This window comes from Sinohyriopsis cumingii, unplaced genomic scaffold (genome assembly GCF_028554795.1).
Source record: "Sinohyriopsis cumingii isolate HCF-2022 unplaced genomic scaffold, ASM2855479v2 utg000913l, whole genome shotgun sequence".
In the NCBI taxonomy this organism is placed as follows: domain Eukaryota; kingdom Metazoa; phylum Mollusca; class Bivalvia; order Unionida; family Unionidae; genus Sinohyriopsis; species Sinohyriopsis cumingii.
In genome coordinates, this window is record NW_028315943.1 from 1,474,724 (window position 1) to 1,499,967 (window position 25,244).

General features: G+C 38.7%; 1 protein-coding gene across 1 annotated transcript in view; it reads right to left on the minus strand.

Moving 5' to 3' along the window:
* Window positions 1–202: 202 nt before the first annotated feature.
* The window catches only part of LOC149773028 (snake venom 5'-nucleotidase-like), a 61,159-nt gene continuing 36,117 nt past the window's right edge, over window positions 203–25,244 (minus strand). The window contains exons 5-9 of the mRNA XM_089946880.1: window positions 12,330–12,461; window positions 10,325–10,447; window positions 3,518–3,673; window positions 2,612–2,815; window positions 203–533 (exon numbers count right to left, since the gene is read on the minus strand). Of these exons, the coding sequence (XP_089803006.1) occupies window positions 343–533; window positions 2,612–2,815; window positions 3,518–3,673; window positions 10,325–10,447; window positions 12,330–12,461 (806 nt within the window). The 3' untranslated portion in view covers window positions 203–342. The remainder of the gene's footprint in view (window positions 534–2,611; window positions 2,816–3,517; window positions 3,674–10,324; window positions 10,448–12,329; window positions 12,462–25,244) is intronic.

Below are 25,244 nucleotides of genomic sequence, written 5' to 3' on the forward strand. Positions count from 1 at the left end.
CCCTCAAGCCTAAATTTGATTTAAATCAGGTTTGTTCTTCCCTCCACATGGACTACTCCGGCTTGCTGGTTTCCATGCATTTTGAAACAAAGTATTCACTGACATAATTCTATAAATAATCCTACCATTCTTTTGTGCAGTGATGTCTTTGTTCTACAGTCAACTTTTCAATAAGTAGTGAGTATTTTCTTTCACTGTTCGGATCAACATAATTTCATATAGATTCTATCATTTCATCCCCCGAAAACTTTTCATCTTTTGGACACATTGATTATTATTCAATTACAAAGAAATGATAAAAATGAATACGTTACAGATTCCATTATAGTACAACGTTTAAAATTAGTTTATGAGTGTTGTCGTTAGGTAATAATACATAAACAATAATATTTGACATAAAGCCACGGAGAGTTGTACTTGATTCGAGTCTGAAGTCTGTGCTCTGGTGACAAACTTTATCCTTCCCTCGTTGGATGGGAAAACGGACCTAGAATGTCTCAGGTACTGCAAGAGCACATCAATGTCCAGAGAATCTGAAAAAATGCGCCGAACGAATATGAAAATTATGAAGACAGGACATCATAAAGAGTATGACAATTTTCTTGAAGGAATAGTTGCAACTATGACACTTAGAGCTGACCACATCGAAAAGACAGTTACAAATGTAACACTTAGAGGTGGCCACATCAAAGGGACCGTTGAAACTATAACACTTAAGGCTGTCCAATCAAAATGGACAGCTGGAATTATAACATTTATGGCTGACCACAACAGTTGGACAGTCGAAACTACATTTAGAGATGACCACATCAAAGGGACAACTGAAACTATGACAAGAAGGGCTGACCACATCAAAGGGATACTTTAAGACATAACACTTATGGATTTCCACATCAAAAGGATCAGTTGAAACTATAACATTTAAGGTTGACCACATCAAAGGGACTCTTGGAAACATATTACCTAGGGTTGACAACATCACTGGGACAGTTGGAACTATTATTCTTAGGAATGACCATATCAAATGAACGAAACTGTAATACATAGGGTTGACCACATTAAAACGGACAGTTGAAACTATGATGCTTATGACTGACTACATCAGAGAGAAAAATAAAAATATAACACGCTGGGCTGACCACATCAAAGGGGCACATGGAACTGTAAAACTTAGGTTCACCGTACCAAAGGGACACTTGAACTATAACACTTAGGGTTGAACACATCACAAGGGCAGTTGAAACTATAACACATAGAGTTGATAACATCAATGGGACAGTTGAAGCTTTAACACTTTGGGCTGTCCCCATCAAAGGGGCACTTGAAACAATAACACTTTGGGCGGGCCACATTAATGATATAGTTGAAACAATGACACTTATGGCTGAAAACAAACTGTAACTCACAGGGCTGACTAAATAAAAGGGATAGCTGAGACTATAACACTTAGGGTTGACCACATATGGAACACTTCAACCTATAACACTTAGGGTTGACCACACATATGGAACACTTCAACCTATAACACTTAGGGTTGACCACACATATGGTACACTTCAATAACACTTAGGGTTGACCACACATATGGAACACTTCAACCTATAACACTTAGGGTTGACCACACATATGGAACACTTCAACCTATAACACTTAGGGTTTGATACACATATGGAACACTTCAACCTATAACACTTAGGGTTGACCACACATATGGAACACTTCAACCTATAACACTTAGGGTTGACCACACATATGGTACACTTCAATAACACTTAGGGTTGACCACACATATGGAACACTTCAACCTATAACACTTAGGGGTGACCACACATATGGAACACATCAACCTATAACACTTAGGGTTGACCACACATATGGTACACTTCAATAACACTTAGGGTTGACCACACATATGGAACACTTCAACCTATAACACTTAGGGTTGACCACACATATGGTACACTTCAACCTATAACACTTAGGGTCGGATACATCAATGGGAAGATTGAAAGTAAAACATTTAGTCTAGACCACATCAGTGGGACATTTGATGTTGTAACAGTTAAATCTGACCAAATCATATTGACACTTAAAACTTAATACTTAATTTGACCACATCAATATGAAACTAGAACTATAACGCTTAGTTTGGCAACATCAATGGGACACTTGAAAGTATAGCACTTGGGGCTGATCACGTCAATGGAACACTTTAAATTAAAACATTGCTGCTTACCAATTCAAGTGGACACTTGAAACTATAGCACATTGTGCTGACTAAATCACTGGGACACTTGAAACAATAAGACTTAGTATTGACATATTTACTGTACTTATGATAATGATAATATTTTCTATCTGGTTCATAAACCTAGTAGGACTGACAACCGAATAAGTCTCAAAGTCTATTTATTTACATGTACCAGTTAGCAAATTTTTAAAGGAGTTATTCCTTTATTACACTAGGATTGAGTTTTTAATGAGTTTTTAATGCGCTTACAAAAAGTGGGAATATATATTTGTACATATATATCCCCACACCTCTGATGTGGTGTGATACCCTTACGTTCTTTCATCTCCTAGTGTATAAGAGATAAAATCCACGACTCACTCAGAGGGATATGTTGAATCATTGTCTCCTTAATTATAGTGTATCCGTCACCACCATTGATGACGAAATCGGGCAGAAGTATATTGTACACTGTGTTGTCATCCAGAAGACTGTACGTGGGCGCTTTACAGACATGACACTTCACCTCTACAGACACCACTCTCTGACCTTTAGGACTTCCAAGGTCGTAAGCAACCTTTAGACCTGGAAAGAATGGCATACTTTTTAACAATATTTAACATCATTTACAGTTGCTTCTAAGAAGGATTAGCCCATATAATCTCAGAAACTAGAGGTATTGTTTTGAATTGTAGTCATTTCGGTGAAATGCCCGGATAAAATTGAAACGGTTTGAATCAAAATATCAAACTCTGACTCAGCTCTTTAAAATCTATACTTCTTGACATAGAGGTTTTGTATGATATTTATATTCCTTCAACAACGATTGTGATCTCGTATATAAATTAATATATGGTTAGAAATGTGTATGAATGGAATTCTTCACTAAGATGACAATTGTATAAGTTTGTTTGAAAAAACTTTCTTTGATATACACCAAAATACTGTCATGCATTTCATTTACTAAATATCGAATGTGGCCTCATCAACGACAATGGCAGATGTGTTCAGGGGTACTTAATTAAGGAGAAATGTATGGCAGTCTTCGATACTAATAAACAGACCTTAAACTTTGAAAGGGTCTGAAAAGAGAATGACAGTTTGTCTAAAACGGACAACAGTTTGTATTCACCAGCTATTACAAACATTAGACATCTCAAATCTTAGCATCAGAGATGTTTATCGGATATATAAATATGACATAGGTCTTGAAACTTACAATGATGATGTCGTTTGACAAATTAGGATTCCTTAGAGGTAAGAGTAGTACAAGAAGACCAAGAATACCTGACATCTGAAGAAAAGCGCCAGGCCGGTTTTGGGGATCGTAATTTTCAACTGCATGCTCGAGTATTTTCAGCAGATGGACACCCCGTATTTTGATCAGGTCGATGTTATTTCCAAACGGAAAGACAGTCAAGACATTACCCATGGTAATATTTCCTGCAAATTGGAGAACAGTCAAACATTCGTATTAAGGACACTGATTGGGTTACAAAAATTCCCCTTTGAATGGATGGCATCCTACATGCAGAGGTTTATACTTATATGGCAGCATGAAAAGGACACACATATTTTCCTTCATGAACAAGTATTCTTTATATATCAATGTTTCTCGGAGACAGGTTTGACTATGTCATTATTATATGCTCATTTTTGTCTCTGTTCACTTTACATTGTCAGAATCGTGCAATATTTTACGATAATGAACACCTTCATATTACACGCACGGCACGACACGTGTGCCTAAAGATAGTACAGTGTTTTAGGAACTACTTTGTAAACAACCAAGTACACTCGTGTAATAGACGCCTTAGCTTTTCGTTGATTAAATTTGATTGTGAATGAAATAAAGATACATTAAAAAGTTAATGATGTGGACGAGTTCACTGGGTCAGAAACATGACCTTCATCGAAGCAAACGAATGAACGTGATATTTGCAATGTCAACTACAAGCGCGAAAGACGCAGTAATCGAAAACACCGTTATGATCATTGAAACAGTTATTTAGGATAATATTCATTTCTTTTCGCAATAGCATGGTTACGCCTATGAAGAGTGCCATATAGGGTCTAAATAAATAAAGAATAGAAAAGCATATTGAGGCCAAGGGCTATAACATATCTATCAGATACGTACCAATCTACAATTATGTCAAAATACTAGATTCGAGAAAACAATTCAACTGGAGATTTTGGTAGGTAACAACAAGCCTCACAGCCAACAGTTCAAGACCACTGAAATGTATTATTTCCGCTGGATAAATGGAGTGTCCCACAACAGTTTCTTTTCAATTTTCCTCGTGTAATACAATGTTAGTCTAGCGATATAAGACACACTGCATGATACAGGTCATAGCTGGGGGCCTTGCAACAGCGAAATGCAAGTGACAGAACATAAGCATGTTTTCTTAAGCTAATAATAAGAATGGTAATGAATATACTTAACATTTATGCATCTTACATTTCCTCAGAATTGTACTTATTAGTTAGTTCTTCAAATCCGACTGACATGTCCTGCAAAACCTTATCCACACAGAAGCTGTACTGGAATTTTGAGTAGCCTACATTTCCAGTTGAAATCCATTCACCATATTGCACTGAATTAACCCAATTATGAGGGGTGAAACGATTCGTCGATATATCGATGGATCGATACTTTTGCTGTAACGAATCGATACAAGAGATGGAGAATCGATACAAAACTATACTTACCATATGTAAGTTATTTTAGTCTTCAGCAGTCATGACCGCTTATTATTAGTTTGTCTTGGTATTTTTTAAATATCGAATTCATCAGAAACAGCATTTGCAGTCCTATGCACTCATTTTTATTAGTAAAAACAAACAAAAGACTATTGGGAATACTCGCTCGCCGTCTGCAAATTAAAACAGTGAAATGCGTCATAATCTGCGCCCCGCCCCCACGCCATTCCATCCTAAGTATCTTAACCCAGCAGCATGTTCAGCATATAGGATACATTCCAAAAGTGTTCCACATGTATAATGAAGTACTTTACATATCATTTAATAACAAACTTTGCTCGATTTGAGACCTACACTACCAGTGTGTCACAAGGTGAAATATGTTACATTGAAATCTCATTCGTGGTTATTGCTTGTTCCGTTCCAGGTTAAATAACAACTACCAGTCAGAAATTAGTGCAGCTTATTCCCTGCGTGACAAACAAGAAGTACGAGCAAAGCAACAAAGAAACTTCGTGCATAAGTCAATAATATGTAAAGTACTTAAAAAGAGATGATGTTATGGTGTACGATTGCGCGAATCGTCAAAATTTGTACGAATTCGCACCCTTGGAGAACAGTGACGCACGAGAATTCACGCAAATTAGTTGATAGTCCCACATATGAAAATGTGCGTGGGAAGTTGCTATGTATATTTAATTTAATTGGTTTTTTTGTGGGGGGGGGGGTTGTTAGTTTAAAAATTATATTTCATTACCTGATATTGTAATGTAACATTGTATGCTGGACTTGACCGTGTCCAAAATTGAGCTCGTTTCTGCTTTACCCGATTGGCTTGTTTTATTTCATTTTATGTCAACAACTAATACATAGCTAAATTATTCTCTATGTGCATGGGCTTAATATTAGGACCATTATTAATAGAAGAGGTAAATATGTTTATTTGGGTCAAAGTTTTGGAGTTTCCTAAGTGAATTATACATAATCCAGGTTACTGTTTTGTAAACATCAGGATCATTCTAGAAAGTTATTTTCCAGTAGGTAATGGGTTTCTTCTTCTTCAGAAAATGCTAATTATGACATGCGGTCAATTAGAGAACTATATAATCTTGTGATTGTGATGATTTTTATCATTCGTGTTTTAACATCTAGCACTTTCAAGTTGTATTATGATGTGTGTAGTTGGGTGGAAATTCTATTTCATCGAATTATTGAATCCCATTGATTATTTTCTCTGGGAATACAAAAGTGTTCCGATGAAATTCTTGGATAAAGACATTCACTGGAATTTGGAGTGTATACAAACCTGGAATTATAAGTATACAATTTTCATTTAACCGTTCTTGTCACGACAACTGTTTTTCGGGTAGGCAACTGTTTACACATATGGGTTCTTCAAGCATGACATGAATGGTTGTTAAACTGAATATGATTGGCACATTTTTGTTCCCTGGAATACGCATTGTGGCGTAGAATGAACATTCCATGAAAGGAGTTTTACAAATGCGTGTTTAAAATACGGGCTACCTAAAAAAGCCAAAATTTCTGATTCCCGGCGTGGTTCATTACATTTTCGTTCGGTAAATAATTTTTAAAGTTATGAAGTATATTGGTTTATTGGAGCTTGAAAATTGTTAATGGAGATACCAGTGAGTGATTTTGAGCCCGAAAATGGTGTTAGATACGAGCCAGATGTACATGTTGGATGGACAAAAGAGACGGCATGACGGTTAATCTCCATTTCAGCGATATTTCGAAATTAATTGTAGAAAGAGTGGAATACTGATCCTAATAAACAAAATATAGACAATTTGAAAGCTGAATGCAATTTTCATTTTTTTATCAGCTAATTCAGCCCTGTGGATAATATGCTAGAAAACCATGTATCCATATCAGAGTTAAGATAAAGTGAATAATAAGGATGAAAAAAAATTAAATTGAGAAGTAAAGATATTTATTTGAATATCTCTGTCTGCACAAGCAGGCTATGGCTTTGATGAACAAAAAACCCTAATACAGCATTATGGAACAGTTAAGAATTCTAGCATGATAGTGAACTACTGATTCAAGGAAGTTAGTTTATGTTAGTGAATAATCCTCTTTTGGTGCAGAGGTATCCGTAAGATAATATCTGTGAGCTCTGGAAAATTGTACATAACAACCATAAAGATCAGTTCCCCAACATATTCAAGCCGACAAAGCTAGCTATGCATATGCCCCTTCAGAAGGAAGCATAGAAATATACACAGATAAGGAACAGAGTATGCTCAGATATGATTAACAGATTAATACATGTACATCTAGAGGTGAAATCTTTTAAAGATTTTTGATCTTACTATAGAGCTCTAAACAAGTAGATCAGAAAGAATGAGAGACACATATTGAAGTTTTAGGTAAATATTGAACTATGACCATTTCCTCCTCCCCCTCCATCTTTAATACTCTCCCCTTCTTTCGGTGACAAAGAGTGAAGCCCCCTTGAAGATACAACCTTGCAGTATCTCTTCTTAAACTGTACATAGGGAACAAATTTAGAATTACTCTTTTTATACGGAGATATTTAACCTTTTGGATGGACAAAAATAGACGATATTAAGGTCAATCTTGATTTCAGCGATATTTCGAAATTAATTGTAGAAAGGGCGGAATACTGAACCTTTCAAAAAATACCTATGATTTGAAAGGTGAATGCAATTTTCATTTTTTTTATCAACTAATTCAGCCCTGCGGATAATATGCTAGAAAACCATATATCCATATCAGAGTTAAGATAAACTGAATAATAAGAATGAAGAAAATGAAATTAAGAAGTAAAGACATTTATTTGAATATCTCGGTCTGCACAAGCAGACTATGGCTTTGATGGACTAAAATCCCTAATACAACATTATGGAACAGTTAAGAATTCTAGCATGATAGTAAACTACTGATTCAAGAAAGGTCGTTTATGTTATTAACAAATCCTATTTTGGTGCAGATGTATCCATAAGATAATATCTGTGATCTCTGGAAAATTGTATATAACAACCATAAAGATCAGTTCCCCAACATATTCAAGCCGACAAAGCTAGCTATGCATATGCCCCTTCAGAAGGAAGCATATAAATATATACAGATAAGGAGCAGAGTATTCTCAGATATAATTAACAGATTAATACTTGTACAAGTAGAAGTGAAATCGTTTACAGATTTTGATGTCAATAGAGCTCTAAACAAGTAGGTCAGAAAAAATGAGAGATACATATTGAAGAGTTAGGTAAATATTGAACTATGGCCATTTTCTCCTTCCCCTCCTTTTATAATCTCCCCTTCTTTCGGTGACAAAGGGTGAAGTCCCCTTAAAGATAACATCTTGCAGCATATCTCCTTAAATTGTACATAGTGAAAAAAAAATTTGAATTTCTCTTTATATGCGGAGATATTTAACCTATGAATGAAGGTGCTGATGGAATAAATAAAATTAGCACAGAATCAGACCACTCAAGTGTATCACCTTGTATAAAACTTTGTAAAACAAAATTATAGAATAGGACTGGTTGTTTCAGTAGCTTTCCTTCTTCACTGCCAAATACAAGTACCTCTGGATGCAGCAGTCTTTTGCATCTGCAGGAGGTAAAATGTGATAGATTTTGTTGGTATTCATCCTCATTCCCTACTTTCTAGGTGAGATTTTTCGTTGCACGAGGAAATTTTTTCTTTTCTTTTGAAGATAACATCGTAATGTCTTCCAAGTTTAAATGAGACGTGACTTTGTTAATAAGATGTTTTCCAAGCATTCATGCCATACATAACAAAGGGCCTGGTGGCTAAAGTGAACTAGATGGAGCCACAATTAAATGACCGGAAACGCTGAAAACAAACAGGTAGTCTGATTGAATGTACTTTTGTTTTCTTTTCATAGATGAGAATTGCATATAAATATATGATAACTATATCTCTACCTTTATTCTGCATACTGGAAATACTACCAGTATGTCAACATACATAAAAGGGCACCTCCGACCTTCCAAAGATGGAAGAACCATCAATTTCATATGTGTATCTACATGTATCATAACGCAGGCTGTGCATCGTGAATCGTATCGATATGATGCACCGGTGTATAGTTTCACCCCTACCAACTATCCAGCCCCTCATAATTAGAAAAGCAGAATTGAGTTGGATGAACATAGAAAAAATCCATGCGCACTCATTCATAATATAACTCTAAATATCGATTTTAAGTAGACCAAAACGACAATTCTAATTTAAACTGATGTAGAGCACGCGACTAAGTTAAAAGGTCCCTTGGCGGAACTATGTGCGCATGAATACTGTTATTGTGTAGTGCTGAATCTATAAATTCAGTTAATTATTTCTTGTAATATCATTTATTAATCATTAGATAGTTAAACAAAATGAGTATATAATAAAAAAATGTTTAGTGCATTTGTATAGGAAAATATCAACATATTTCTTCTGAAAAATACTTCACTCCTCAAGGTCGTGCAGTATTTTTCAGAAAAACAAATTCAGTAACCTGCAATTATAAGATGAGCCAAACAAAGAAAGTTTAAATAATACTCTCTGTTGCATGACTGATTATAAGTTTTACAAACGGAAACTACTAATAGCTTACCTCTCTCTCTCTCTCTTTATATATATATATATATATATATATATATATATATATATATATATATATATATATATATATATATATATATATATATATATATATACCTTACTTCAATACTTTAAGCATCATGCACCACCATTCTGTTATATTAAACAATGCTGTTTGTGGAGTCAGTTTACACTGGAATACTGTAGATCATATAATCATGAATATAATGACGATTCGCATAATTATAATGGCTTCCTTAAGAACAACACAACATAAAACTTATAATAGTGTAATGTCTCCGAGTGACAGAAAGAAAGAACTCAGTTCTTGTTGAATCTTAGAATCAACCTATTTTACGCCTCGTGAGTTTAAATGTCTCACATTAGAAGTAATAACATCGTATCACAGAGAAAACCATCTGCACCAAAATACATCTTGCATCAAGTATCTCCATTAAATATAGTAAACAAAATTACTGCTGCAAAGGTGTAATGAATAAATTTACAGTCACCTGTCAGGATTATTGACTTAGGTATTTCCTGGCAGGCAGCAAATATTAGTATATGGTTAAGTTCAGGGATAGATCTTTGATAAATTCTTTGCCAATCTGGATCGTCATCGATATGCAGATTAAACCTATTAAAAATACAAAGGCTGAATAACATTAAAAAGATAACTTGACTGTATATCTATGATTATAGTTAAGCAGCTAGGTGACCATACTCTTTACCAGGTATAATGAGGGTACAATTTGCACGGGAAAAGTCAGTAAAAGTCTTTACCTGGTTCAATGGAGGCCCTAATTCCCCCAGACTGCACCAAAGCAATCGAGGCAGCCGCCCATGTATCATTGGCTTTCAGGTACTCTAGATGATAACTGATCATTGCATCCGTAAACAGATTACCTGTGTGATAATTATATTAGTACATATATTATTTTTATTTTATACTTAGCAATTAATGGTTCAATGTACTTTCATTGCAGTTGTTCATTTAAATCCTTAAGAGACAGGGCTCCTTATAAGTGTAGAAAATACAGCTGCTTGATAAATCAGGTAGTCTAGATGATAACTGATCATTACATCTGTAAAAAGATTATCTGTGTGATAATTAAATTAGTACATTTATTATTTTCTTTTATAAGTAACAATTAATGGTTGAATGTACTTTCTGCATTGCAGTTGTAATTTAATTCCTTAAGAGTCAGGGTTCCATATAAGTGTAGAAATTACGGCTGCTTGATAAATAAATGTTGACTGGCTGTATTCATCTACATATATGCATACTCACGTGCGCACACATACATTAGTGTTAATTTTATATTTAACAATATCGTATATATAGCCCTTCTCGCCACCCTTTTCCATTATAAGACATCTTTCAAGAGAGGTTAATCCCCGTTTAGAAGTCACCATATTCTGCAGCATGGTAGTACATATTTACCGTTTCATTCATCTCACGAAGAACCAGTCGGCATGCCTTAAACATGGTATTGTTGTAGGACAAACTGTTAAAATGGTAAAATGGGACAAATGATATATATACCAACATATCAGTGTCAGCAAAATAAGAGCGGATATGTTGGACGTTGGAATGGGTGTCTTTCTTTCTTTTCTGTGGGGTTTATTTTTTTTTGGGGGGGGGTAATTATTTTTATTTTTTATTTTTTGTTATTGGCGTTTTCTTTATCTCTGCTGGCTAGGTTCCCAAAACAAATCCACTTGAAGTATAGAATTTGTGAGTTAAATCAAGAGTCTGAAAAATTGGAGTTTTGCTCACAAACATTATCTAAGGTCAATGTCAATTTTTATGATATTTTCTCACGAACATGGCAATTTTCAAACCCAAACACAAATTATAGAATAAAATCATATTTTCATAAATTTTGCACAAATCAGCACCAATTTATTTGAAAATGCCCCCAAAATACTATTACAGATTTATTATCAACTTACTGCAAAACCTAAGAGGATATTATTTATAGTTTGTAATTCTATACGTTTTTTCAGACACTGATACAATATTTTTGCCTAGTGCGCATCTAGTTAGTCCTTCAATTGCTCTCCAAAAATCTTTAAGCAAAAAGCAGTCATTTTAATTATAAATCACGAAGATAAGTATGTTTTAAAATGTGACTTCACATAAAGAATGGTCATAAAAAGTCACCTAGACTATTGGCATAATTAGTCTAGCTCATTTGGTACAGTGATCAGTGAGTGTATGTCCCCGAGGTCTCAAGTTCGAATCAGATATTATTTTTTCCGCATTTTTAACCTGTCATTATCAAGTTAAGTCCTTTTCCTATTTTTCTAAATATGAAAATCCTTTCTCGTTTGTTTCTGCATATTGTTTGTCTAGAGTTTAAACATACACAGAAAAATATAACTTCAATATTGTATCATTTTGTTTTGCCGTATGCTAATACAATATACATGTATGAATTTCTAACACGATCATAAGCGATTATGTGCTCGAACAGCACAGCTATGGATACGTCAGATTATATGAACATTCAGGCAAAGCGATTTATAGAGGGCGCTTTCTAATCAAAACATGTACTGTACTTTCAAACAATGTTCCCTTCTAAAGAGGTTTGCCAGAAACAGGTAACATTTACAGAATTCACGAAAATGTTTCCAAAGTATTTTAGGCAATTTATAAGTTCTTACTATCTGCGGAAAATGCATACGAATGATATAAAGAAAATCACAAATTCTAGGCAAATGCTTGCTTGCAATATATGAAGAAGCTCCGAAGTGCTAACGGAATGTATATTTAGATAAGTACCTATATTGCACTCCCGGATCCTGCACCAATGCGTTTCACCCTCCAGAAGAACAGCCGTGTGACCAACAACTTCACGCTTTTGGGCCTCTAAAGGTTTTTGGAATTCCTTCACTTCAGCTAATGTATCGTTGTCTGCAAACAAGAAAAGACGCCAAATAAGCCGCATAAATTCAGAGAGTAGTGTATGCAAAATACATCAAGATAATTGCATCCCAATGTATATTGTAATAAATATCGACGACATTTCGAACTCCCCAGATATGTATAGTACTTTAGAACCAATGGTGTCTGAAATCAAAGCAGCATACCATTTAATGTATGAATGTGGACCATGATCATTCAAAATAAAAGAGTATTAACAATACTTAAGTAGCAATACATCGTGTCGATGAGAATATAATGCAATCGTCCTTTCCGAATTCGTTGTTTCATAATACAGCGAGTGGTGATAAAGATGGCAAATTGTATGACATGATTAAACATTCCTTATGTAACACACACACACACACACATACATATATATATATATATATATATATATATATATTAGCACTTTATTGAGATGATGAAAATTTAAGGCGAGCGACACATAAAATGTTCCACCTGGAATTAGATTTAATATATTAAGCCATTCAGACGTTAAGAAAGTTATTCAACAGCTTAAAAGAAAACTATTTTTTTTTAGAAAAAGAAAGGAGAATTAACTGTGCAAAGGTATACATATATACCATTGTTAATACGGCTGCCTAAACAATTCCTGTAATGTGTAAGTCACAGTTCAATCGTTTACAAAGTGCAACAGGTTCTTTAAACCACGGTTTTTGCCAGCTGAACATTTTGACGCGATTTATAAGGGACTCTAAAAAAAAACTGTAATAAAGTGTGTATTTTACGCCCTAGTTTAAACTAATTGGATTGTTATAGATATATGGATGCTATTTTATAAGCACCAAATCAAGACGTTTATCCTGCCTTGGAAAAGCTTAAAATCGCTTGGCGAAATTTTCTATGCGCTCTGTTATTCACTTGTTTTTCATCCATTGTTTCCAAAGTGATCGGAATAATCATTCTAATGTGCCTGGACCGATTATATACTTTACATATATCGAATACGCTAACAATGATATTTGTTTTGGTTCTGTTGGTTTTAACAACCCTTTGCACACACTGCTGACTTCATGCCGAGATTTGTTGCCTGTTTTCATCTTCCTTATTGTGTTCATTATGTTTTGGCTGTTAAATTCGTATGTGTTTCTTATCTGCTTGTTTTGGAAATAAGAACAATTAGACTTTTTCTCAGCTGTCTTGCTCCACTGTTTTTGAACAAACCGCCATCACGTGATACTCGCCAGTCAACCCGTTTATACTATGATAGACCCTCATTAATTGCTTTAAATGACCACTCGTTGGCTGTCCACAATACAATGTGCTCATGACTAAAAGAACTGGGACTACATTTATCATTACCTAAATGTAAACAGAAGCGAGAAAAAGAAATGTTGTTTCAAAGCTGGCCGGCGTAGAACAGGAAGAAGAATTCCAGTTATCTCCCTTATTTCGGCTCAACAATTTAAAAAAAAAAATGGACCGTTAATTTAGATAACCTAATTCAAATCCCTATTAATTCATCAACCTTGGTGTCAACTATCCAAGAGATACCTCTGCGTATTGCATTATTCAATGCCCAGTCAGTAGGACCACCGGAAAAGCGCAGAGAAATAGTTAATTTTATCAACGACCAGAATATTGACGTATTCTTCCTGACAGAAACACGGCTAAAAACATCAGGTGATGAGCCCAAGTATGCGGATCTAACACCCACTGGTTACTCCATCAAGTCGTTCCCCCGTAACTCTCGCGGAGGTGGAATTGCTGTCATCACAAAGAACTCCATGATCAAACGTCTTAACCACACCACAACATTCAATTTGGACCACACATCGTTTGAACTAGTCCAAACCACACTCGCACTGAAGCAAAGGTCAGTCCATTTCTTTCTGCCTATACCGCCCTCCTCCTAGTAGAAAAAACAAGCTGACTGAATCTCTCTTTTTGGAGCAGTTTTCGAACCTCCTGGACTATGGAAATTCGATAGGTGGCACCCTGATTATTCTTGGAGATTTTAGCTTTCACTTTGACTGTCCCGGAAACCCAAACAAATGAAAACTCATAGATTCCATTAATGTTTTCAACCTCAAAAAGTCAGTTAACCAACCCACCCATAAACATGGTCACAGTTTAGACTGGATTCTTCATAGACCTGATGATAACATTCTACGGTCCTCCCTGGTATTCCATGACCTAGCATCAGATCACCTCTGCATTATATGCCATCTTGACGTATCAGTCACTAACCCTCCATCTTTATCTGCTACTAAGAGAAACCTCCGTATGATAAATAGAACCAAACTAATGCACGACATCCAAGCTAACCTAACAACCTGCTTACCTCCTACCACAGAACAACTCGATAACTGCCTGCGTTCATTGCTTGACAAACATGCCCCAGCTACCAAGTGCAGAGTATCAATTCAAAAGTGTTCTCCATGGTATAGCAGTGTTAGGGACCAGCTTCGCACTGCTGAAAGAGACCGCCGTAACGCTGAGAGGCTCTGGCTTTCCACCAGACTCACTATTCATAAGCAAATCTATCAAACCGCTATGAAGAATGTCACACATATAGTCCATGCAGCGAAATCAGCCCACTACAGTACTAAGATCATGGAACGTTTCAGCTGCAAAGAGCTCTTCGAGATTACTAACAAGCTAATGCCAAGGAACAAATCTACACCACGTTCAACTACCTTCTCTCCAGTCGACCTTCCGGACATGTTTGCAAATTTCTTCCGTGACAAAGTACAAACCATTAGAGATAAGCTTGACACCACAATTTCAATTGACTCTCGTCACCATACAGATGGGATACAAAATTTGAGGGGCAACCATTAGCAGCATTTGAACCTGTCTCTATGGATTTTGTATGTACAAGCCTGAAGAAGAGTGCACGAAAGTCAATGTGAACTTGATCAAATTCCAACATCACTGCTGCTAGAGTGCTTAGATCCAGTATTGCCTTCACTAACTGATGTTATTCATACCTCTCTCTCATCCGGGGAATTCCCATCATTTTTCAAAACTGCCATGTAAGTAGTGAATGGGGATACTAGAGCGTCAGTGGGACTTGCCATTAAAAACACCCATGGGAACATATAGCCTCTATGTAAATTTAACATGGAGAAAAACCCTGGGACAATATAGCGTCAAGGGAATTTAACATGGGGAATAAATCGTGGGACTGTCTAGCGTCAAGGGAAAATGGAACAGGGTCGGGACCCTATTTTAATAAGGTCCCGACCTGATAGGTCTCTATTTTTTTGTTTTTGTAAAAAAAAATTTAAAAAAATGGGGTAGGCAATTGAAAGTCTATCTCTTTTCGAGAGATTGGAGAGGCCCTGAAAAGGACCTTTGGATTTATGTTAATATGCCCTTAACATAAAGGGCATCTGCGGCATCTTCTTGTCCTCAAGCTGCGTCTTACTGCAGGGCCATAAATCAGAGTCCTCTTGAGGCATCCTTGTCTTTCCACATACACTCTTCGTATCCACAGACTGGTGTCTGACTTGTGGACAACTGTCCACTTGGATCGGACATACATTAGTATGTCCGTCCTGAACATCATCGAAGAAACAAGGGTTGATGATTCGACTGTGGTCCACATCTTGAGGCGCCGAGAACAGGTGAATCAATGCAGTGAACTGCGCTTATTTATAGGTAGAGGAAGGATTGAAACGGATTGAGTTCATTGACCAATCCAAACACGCGTTACAAAATTCAGTCAGCCCGCATCCAATTCGAAGAGAACAGTCTGTGACGTCACGTGGTCTATATAGATTCGCTAGCGCCTGTGCGCTATCAATCTATGCGACAGTTATTCAACATGACGGAAACTCAGAAAACGATCAATTGGGGTGCACCAGCAATGGAGACCACCCAAGGGAACCCGGACTTACTTTCAGAAGAGGTGAATTGGGATTTTGTGGATTTTCTTACCTCGCAAGAATTTGTTCCAGAACCTTCATTACCGCACGTGAAGAATTTTAGACAGAGACAGAAAAAAGAATTGGAGAAATTTATACAACAGCAAAAGGAAGCGGAACAAGCTTTTCTCCTACAGCAACAACAGCAAGAAGAAGAGGTAAGAAAAAAACAACAAGAAGAAGAAGAAGCAGCAGCAAAGAAACAAGGGTGTGAAAATCAAACGGCCACGGTACTGTTAGACATTTTAGCGGAGTTAAGAAGTCTGAAACAAATGTATCAGACTTCTTTATTACGACCGAAGAGAATACGACCTTCCCGAGCTAAACACTCCAACCCTGTGACTAAGCCTACCGTGTCACCCATAGTGATTTCAACCAAATCATCATCATCAACAGTACGCAGTCCAGAAGTAGGCCTTGGCCGTGGCAAAGGCTTAAGACAGTTAAAGTTGATTGCTTAAACTCACCCCAGCACCAAAAACCAAAGGCCCTTTTCAGGGACACCCACGTCTCTCGAACAGAGATAGACTTTCAATTGCCAATAACTCAACAACAACAACAACAACAACAACAACAAAAAAAAAAAAAAAAAAACATTTTACCCTATAGTACTTGTGTATGAATGTATGAGTGTACGTTCTTATTTTCAAATCAAAACCCAAAGGCACTTACCTTTTTATACCTAATTTATTCTTTTATAAATATTTACAATTCAATTCACAATTCACAACAGAACAATTTAAAAAGTTCATTCACTTCTTCTGTCTCATTGTTTAGTCTCTGTTTTTTTTAATTTCTTCACAGTTACAGTCTTTTCCTCCTCTTCCTCCTCACTTTCTTCCCTTCTTCTTTTCTTCTCCACTTTCTTTTTTTTCACCTGTCTGCTTTCTTCCTCTTCTTCTTTCTCTGAAGAATCCCTCTCTTCTTCTGACTCCTCTTGTTTCTTTTTTGGGCAATCTGGAGACCAATGTCCTTTTTCTTGACAATAATAACAGGTATCTTGACTTTTGTCTTTTCTAACCCCTTTTTTTCTTTTTTGACGGTCTGGACACTCTGAAGACCAATGCCCTTTCTTCTGACAGATATAGCAAGTATCTTCACTTTTATCTTGCAAGGAAGGAGAGTAGTCCGTCGGCTGGTCTGAAGAGAATTTTCTAATGACCCCTCGCAAAGCTCTGATGAAATGTTCGATCTGTCTAGTCTCTTCCATCGTTGTGCTCGGTTTGAGAGTGAAATGAATAGTGAAAGGACAAGACACACACCCTTTTATATACGCTGGTCTGCCATGACTATAAATTAGTCCATGGTGTTTAAACTTTAGTCATTTGGCTTTTTGCTATCAAGATGAAACGATCCAATTCATTTGAGAAGAAAGACGAAGAAAGTAAGAGGCAGAAACGTGATCTATCGCCTCCTACCAGGGCTGAAGTCTTGGCACAAATTCATGCCAGTGATTTTGAAGAAGACATGAGTGAACCAGAATCCGAACCCTCTAAACAAAGTTCATCACCCTTAGTCAAGCCTGAAAAGTACTATGACATTCGAGAGACAGTAAAGCGTCCCTCTAGAAAATTTAGAACTACGGCTTACAAATACACGGTGAAGTTTAAAGATTTCAAGTCCGAAGTACCGTTAGAGAAAGCAGAAGGCTTCATCACCGAGATGTGGGATTCTTTACTTACCACACTCAAGCGACAATGTCAACCCAAAGAAGACGATCGTTTGAGACTTTCCATACAACACGACGGTTTGAAATTCCCTGTTTGGATCGAGTTTAGCACCCCTGCAGAATTGACCGCTTCCAAAGTCATGGACAAAATTCAACACGTACAACAATCCAATGACCAGTTTGACATCACCGATGGAAAAGCCACACAGGACATGACCCACGTCTCTCCTCCTCAAGGGACTGGACGCAAAAAGATGTTATTGGTGAACGAGCTTCGCAGCATTAAGCGTAGCCTCGTCCAAATTCACAATTCTCAAGACCAGATGTGTTTAGCCAGGGCTGTCGTGGTGGGACGAACCTATGCCAACAAGAACGACACGGTAGAATGGAAAAGAACCTGGAAAACTATTCAACAATCTAACCGAGCCAAACAACGAAACGAAGCAGAACTCCTGTTGCAACAAACCGACTTGCCCAAAGACAAACCCTGTGGCATTCCTGAAATGCAAAAATTGCAAGATGTCCTAGCTCCACGATACACCTTGAAAGTGCACCCTCAAGAAGTGCGCGGACCTCTGTTGTTTCGAGGGAAAGACTTTAAGGACGGAAAATACATTCATGTCTATTATCACGATGACCATTTCGATACCATTACCAGTATCACCGGATTCCTGGGATACGGTTATTACTGTGAGAAATGTGACTATGGCTATAACAATCGAGAGCAACACAAGCATTGTGGATCGAAATGCTCAGGATGTTTGGCCTCTCCACCCTGTCTGGGCAAAGGGCAAGAACCAGTGCATTGTCCTGCTTGTCTGCGCACGTTTGTCAGCCCTGCCTGTTACCAACAACATTTGAAAACACAAGGTTCACAGAAGAAATGCGCTTGTCAACTGCTGAGATTGTGCCCTACGTTTGGACAAGGCCAACGTACCAACAGTACCAAGGCACACATATGTCAAGGACAGAAAAAATGTCACATTTGTCACCACATCGTGGACTTGGGACACCAATGCTACGTGCAAAAATACCAATCCCAACCAGAGAAAGAAGATGGTCACAAGAAGAAAGACAATTTCATCTTTTTCGATTTCGAATGCATGCAAGAGACTGGCATTCACATTCCTAATTTCTGCGTGGCTCATCGAGCGTGCGAGAAGTGCATTCAAGAACCTATCTTCAGTCATTGCCCTCACTGCAGCAAGATTCCTGGAGGACGTGAACAAATCTTTCAGGGACCGAACACGCTAGCCGATTTCGCACAATCGGTCTTAGACCCCATCGACAAGACGTGGAGCCAAGAGGACATCGAACGTTACGGAGATTGTCATCGTCATGCCACAGTGATGGCTCACAATTTCTCCGGATACGATGGACAGTTTCTTTTGAGGTACTATACGGAACATGGCACCGAACGTCCTAAAGTCACTTTGAACGGAGCCAAAATCATTTTCATGCAAGTGGGACAAGTGCAGTTTAAAGATTCGATGAGTTACTTGGATATGCCTTTGAGTCAAATGCCTAAAACGTTTGGAATGACAGAAATGGCTAAAGGGTATTTTCCTCACTTTTTCAATACGGAAGCAGATCAACATGCCGTTCTACCCCATTTGCCTGAGGCTCACTATTACGACCCCGACAACATGCGTACCGAACAACGAGAAGCTTTCTACGCTTGGTACCAGGCTCACGCCTCCGACCCTTTCGACTTTCAGGAAGAAATGCTAAAGTATTGTCGTTCCGACGTGGACATTTTACGGCGTTGCTGTGGAAAATTTCGAGAACTGTTCATGGAACACGGAGGGGTCGATCCTTTGAAAGAAGCTTGCACCATTGCCAAAGCGTGTTCCTTAGTGTACCGCCAATGATTCATGCCTGAAAACACCGTAGCTGTCATCAGTCCTCAAACGACCAACTATGTCAAACGTCAATACTCGGTCAAAGCCTTACGATGGTTACATTACTTGTGCGACAAGGAAGACAAGTGGATTCAGCATGCCCGCAACGGAGGGGGCGAAAAGACCATCGGAACGCATTCGGTCGATGGCTGGGATTTAGAAAACCCCAAGATCGTGTACGAGTTTAACGGCTGCTTATTTCACGGATGTCCTGTCTGCTACCCTGACCGCGGCACTAAAAATCAGTTTTTACAACGAACCATGGAAGACTTGTACCAGGCCACTTGTCAGCGACGCCTAAAGTTAGAACAGGAAGGATACCAAGTGGTGGAAATGTGGGAACACGAGTACGATCACAGTTTGAAAACCGATCCCGAGTTTAAACGCCTCGTGGAAAGTTACCAGTTCATGGACCCGCTGAACCCGAAGGATAGTTTGTACGGAGGAAGGACCAATGCCACCTGTTTGCTGTACCAAGCCGACGAAGAGAAAGGAGAAGAAATCAAATACTTGGACGTGTGTTCGCTGTATCCTTACGTGTGCAAATATTGTCGCTTTCCTGCAGGGTACCCGCAATTGTTCACGGAACACATCGACCTGAAAAACAGTCGATAATACGAAGGTCTGATCAAGTGCAAAGTCTTGCCTCCTACGGACTTGTAACATCCCGTCTTACCTCACCATTGCCAAGGCAAACTGATGTTTCCTTTGTGCCGTACTTGTGCCGAAACGTGTAACCAAGATCAGCCTTGTCAGCACACCCAGGAAGAACGTGCCTTGACGGGGACGTGGGTTGGCGTGGAATTGTTCAAAGCTCTGGACATGGGATACCAACTGTTAGAAGTGTTGGAAATTTGCCACTTTCCCAAGACACAACAATACCACAACACAAGGGTGACCCCACGCAGAAAGGCATTTTCGCAGACTACGTGGATGCCTTTTTGAAACTGAAGCAAGAAGCCAGCGGCTATCCTTCCTGGTGTCACACTCCCCAAGACCAAAAGACAGTCAAAGAGAAATACTGGGCACAAGAAGGCATCTCTTTAGATCACATCGAGAAAAACGAAGGCAGGCGATCGTTTGCCAAAGTGATGTTAAATTGCTTGTGGGGAAAAATGGCACAACGACCGTGTTTACCCAAGACGGAATATTTCACCCAACCTTCCCGCTATTTCCAGATGAATCACGACAAAACCAAATTCATGAAACACGTGGACGTCGTTCGCGAGGATTTGATCTTGGTCAATTACGAAGAAGATCTGGACTTTGTACAAGATGACCCCTTTGGAAATGTCATCATTGCGGCTTACGTGACAGCTCATGCTCGCTTAAAATTGTACGAAGCTTTAGAACTGTTAGGGGAACGCGTCCTGTACTTTGACACGGACAGTTGCATTTACATCCATCACCCGAGTCAACAGCACACTGACATCGAAGGAGACCGTTTAGGAGCCTGGACAGACGATCACCCCGACGACAAGATTCTAAGTTTCGTCAGTGGTGGTCCCAAAAATTAAGGCTACGAATACCGGGACAAACAAGGAGAAGAGCACACAACGTGTAAAATGAAAGGATTGACTCTGAATTATCGTACCAGTCGAGTGGTGAACTTTGGGGTATTGAAAGAAGCCTTGCAATCTGGAGAGAATGAACACTTTAAAGTGATCACCTATCAACCGAACAAGGTTGTACGTTTACCCACTCACCACATCGTCAGTCGACCCTTGGAAAAAGTCTATCAAATGGTGTACCAGAAGCGAGTGCGACTTCCCAATCATTTTACCTTACCGTATGGACATGTCGGTATAAAACATTGGCTGTAAGAGGATAGCCACCAGAAGGATGACTTCACCACAGCAAGAATCCAGTGAGAACTCCAAGTTCAAACCCTACCATTTTCCGGTCTTCTTACCTGACTATTGTGATTGTGCCTGTCGATTGGACACGTTTCAAGCATGGCCTACGGATAGGGAAGGATTACCTTCTTTGCATATTTTAGCTAGAACAGGATTTGTCTACTTGGGACCTGAGTCAGGATTGGGATACGAAGTACAGTGTTTCGCTTCCGGACTGAAGTTACGAATGGATCTATGTATCTATAAAGATTCAGCTATCCTGGAACATACTCGATGGTCTCCGCACTGCCCTTACCTTTCTATGGCCTTTCCACCCATGACATTACGGTACAATGATGACGGTACCGTAGAAACGGTAAATTCCAAAACAAGACATAAAAAAGGAACGATGTACAAGCTTGAGACTGCATTGCGACTAGTATAAAAAGGGGCTATGGTCAAGATCGATAGTTCATTGTGACTACCAAGACCAAGCGAACAAGATGAATACTTTCAGACAAACACAAAACAAGTTCAGACAGGTACACTTCAAGTGTGGGACTTCTGAAGTGGAATGCGATTGTGAGCCTTGCGACGGGAACGATACCGTACGCTGTGACCTTAGCGATGCCGTAAAGCATCATGGGAACTTTGTTCTCACTACCCCTATCATGGAAAGTGATGCTGTGCGTGTCAAACCTGAGGGATGCGAAAGCGATGCCACTCGTCCTCTTGGACACTTTACTGGGTTTCGTTTTAAAGGTGAATGTCCACCTTCACGTCTACCTCCCTACGAATGTCATCCAGCCCTGAGCAAACTCCTATCCATGTCACCCAACCCTCATCGAAACGAACCTGTGAAAGACGAATATTCGTTCCCTGTGCGTTTGTCGGAATACTGCGACTTTGAAAATCGTCTTCAATCGTTCAAAGGAAAATGGCCTAAGTATCTGGGAGGACCGACCCCGGAAGAATTAGCCAGAGCCGGATTGTTCTACTTGGGCGAAGGAGATAAAGTCAAGAGCTTCAGTTGCGGTGTGTCACTTCACCACTGGGAACCACAAGATTCGGCCTACGTAGAACATGCTCGATGGTCACCGAATTGTCATTACTTACCCTTAGTGGAACCGAGACATTCAAATAACTTACCATAATCTGTTTATGGATACTTTACAAGACAACATTCGTGCTTTGCCTGTGGAGTTGAGAAAACGCATTTACCGAGAGCTGGTCAAAATACAAGTCAAAAGTAAAGAACAATTGCATCCGTTACGTCACCGGTGTTTGAACCACTGGTACCTGAATGCTATACAAGGGCTGATTCAGTTGAAAGTGTTCCATTGGACAGACATTGATCAACGATCCCCTGGTTTTAAAAAGGATTGGTTTGCTATTGATGATTCTATCTACTGCATTGTAAACTTACTGCATCGAATTCCAGAGGAAGAGTTAACGAATTACCAACATCTTTTACGCAATATCAACTTAGTGAAAGAGGAAACTTCTGAACGAATTGTAATGTGTAAATTAGTGATGAAACGTTTTAAATTCGACACTGAAGTAAAACCATGTCTGTGCAAACGGTACATTTCTTGTGTCAGAAAGAGGATTTAGTATGACCTATTCATGGATACTTTACAAGAGAACATTCGTGCTTTGCCTGTGGAGTTGAGAGAACGCATTTACCGAGAGCTGGTCAAAATACAAGTCAAACGTAAAGAACAGTTGCATCCGTTACGTCACCAGATCTTTAACCACTGGCACCTGAATGGTATAAGAGAACTGATTCGTCAGAAATTGTTTCAGTGGTCAGACCTTGTTCAATACTTCCAGGCCGCCGATGATCCACGTGTTGATCATTTTGGTTACTTCGAGATTCACCTAGTGCAACGCATTGAGGAAGACAAGTTAAAGGATTACCAACATATTTTACGTGGAATCTACTTAGCGGAAGAGGAAACCTCTAAACAAACTCTGACGTTTCGGTTACAGTATGCAAGATTTAGATTCCCTACTGGAGAACGAAGATCTCTGGCTAGAAAGTACGTGCATTGTTTCCGAAACAAAGAGACTATAAAAACAGGCTGCCATGCCACGACTTATGTCACATGTAATTGAACAGATTCCGTGGAAGGAACTCAATGACCATATTCAAACCGTAGATCATTACCATCACTTATTAGAAGAACTGTATCTGTTCAATTTGGGACGACGCATAGTGTGTGTCTTACTGAATTGTTTTCTGGGATTTCGTTTACCAGCCGATTCCTTGTGGACTCTTTACGAACAGTACTTACCACCCCATTTAACATGAAAGTGGTGCCTTTAAATGTTCACGAGAGACTCCATTTGCTCAAAGCCTTACGTTTTCATCTGGATACTTCTCGACCTCTACGTGAAAAAAAGATTCGTCAACTCTTAGCTACCGAAGACGTGTATGACGATCTGTGTGTAGCTTGTGACTTACACCCCCATTGGACAGATGTCCGTGGCTGGAAAAAATGGGATTTTGAGGCTTGGACACAAGAAGTGGCCCAGTATGCTCGAGAGTTGTGATCCTTCCTTTCAACGTCCAAAGAAAAAAGTTACTTTTCAACCTGTGTTAGTGACAGTACCAGAAGAACCCGTCACCCAGGACAGGACTGTCGTGGACAGACCTGAAAGACACTTTCGGGAGGACACTTGTGTGACCTTACCCCCTATAGAACTAGTCAGAACATTACCCAAAACATGTTGTACAGACACTTGTTTCTATTCCACGTTGATGGTTTTGATGTGCCTTTTATCGTTGTACTTAAGCCTTTGGCTTTTATGTATTTTTGTCTTTCGTATTCATGTTTAAAACATTCAATAAACGTGTCCTGAAAAAAGTATATAAACTCTCGTCTTGTTTGTTTTCGTGTCACAAGTGACATTCCTAACACTATGGCTACCTCTGCTGTCTCTGCTTCCTCCTCCTCCACTGTCAAAGTCATCGATGAACACTTAGATCGTGCCAGTTGGGAGGCTTTGTATCTTCGCCATCCCTTTAACATGCTCATTGCTGGACCTAGCGGTTCAGGCAAAACCGAATTCGTCAAACGTTTGATCGAACATAAACATCATTTGATCGATCGTCCACCTCAACGCATCGTGTGGTGTTACAAAGAGTGGCAATCGGCGTACAGCCTCTTGCGAGAAAGTCAAGGCGATTCCATCGTGTTTGTGGAAGGCATTCCTAAAGAAGACGACGGCATCGTCTCTGACTCCCGTCAAACCCATTTGGTCATTTTTGACGACATGTTAGGAGAAGACGAAGAAGAAATTAAACTGTGGTTTACGCGCAAAGGGCATCATCGTAATGCCAGTGTCGTTTACATTACTCAAAATTTGTTTCAACAAAGTAAAGCCCATCGCATCATCAGTCTCAATGCGCATTACGTGGTCTTGTTTAAAAGCCCTCGAGATAAATCGCAAGTGCAAGTCTTAGCCAA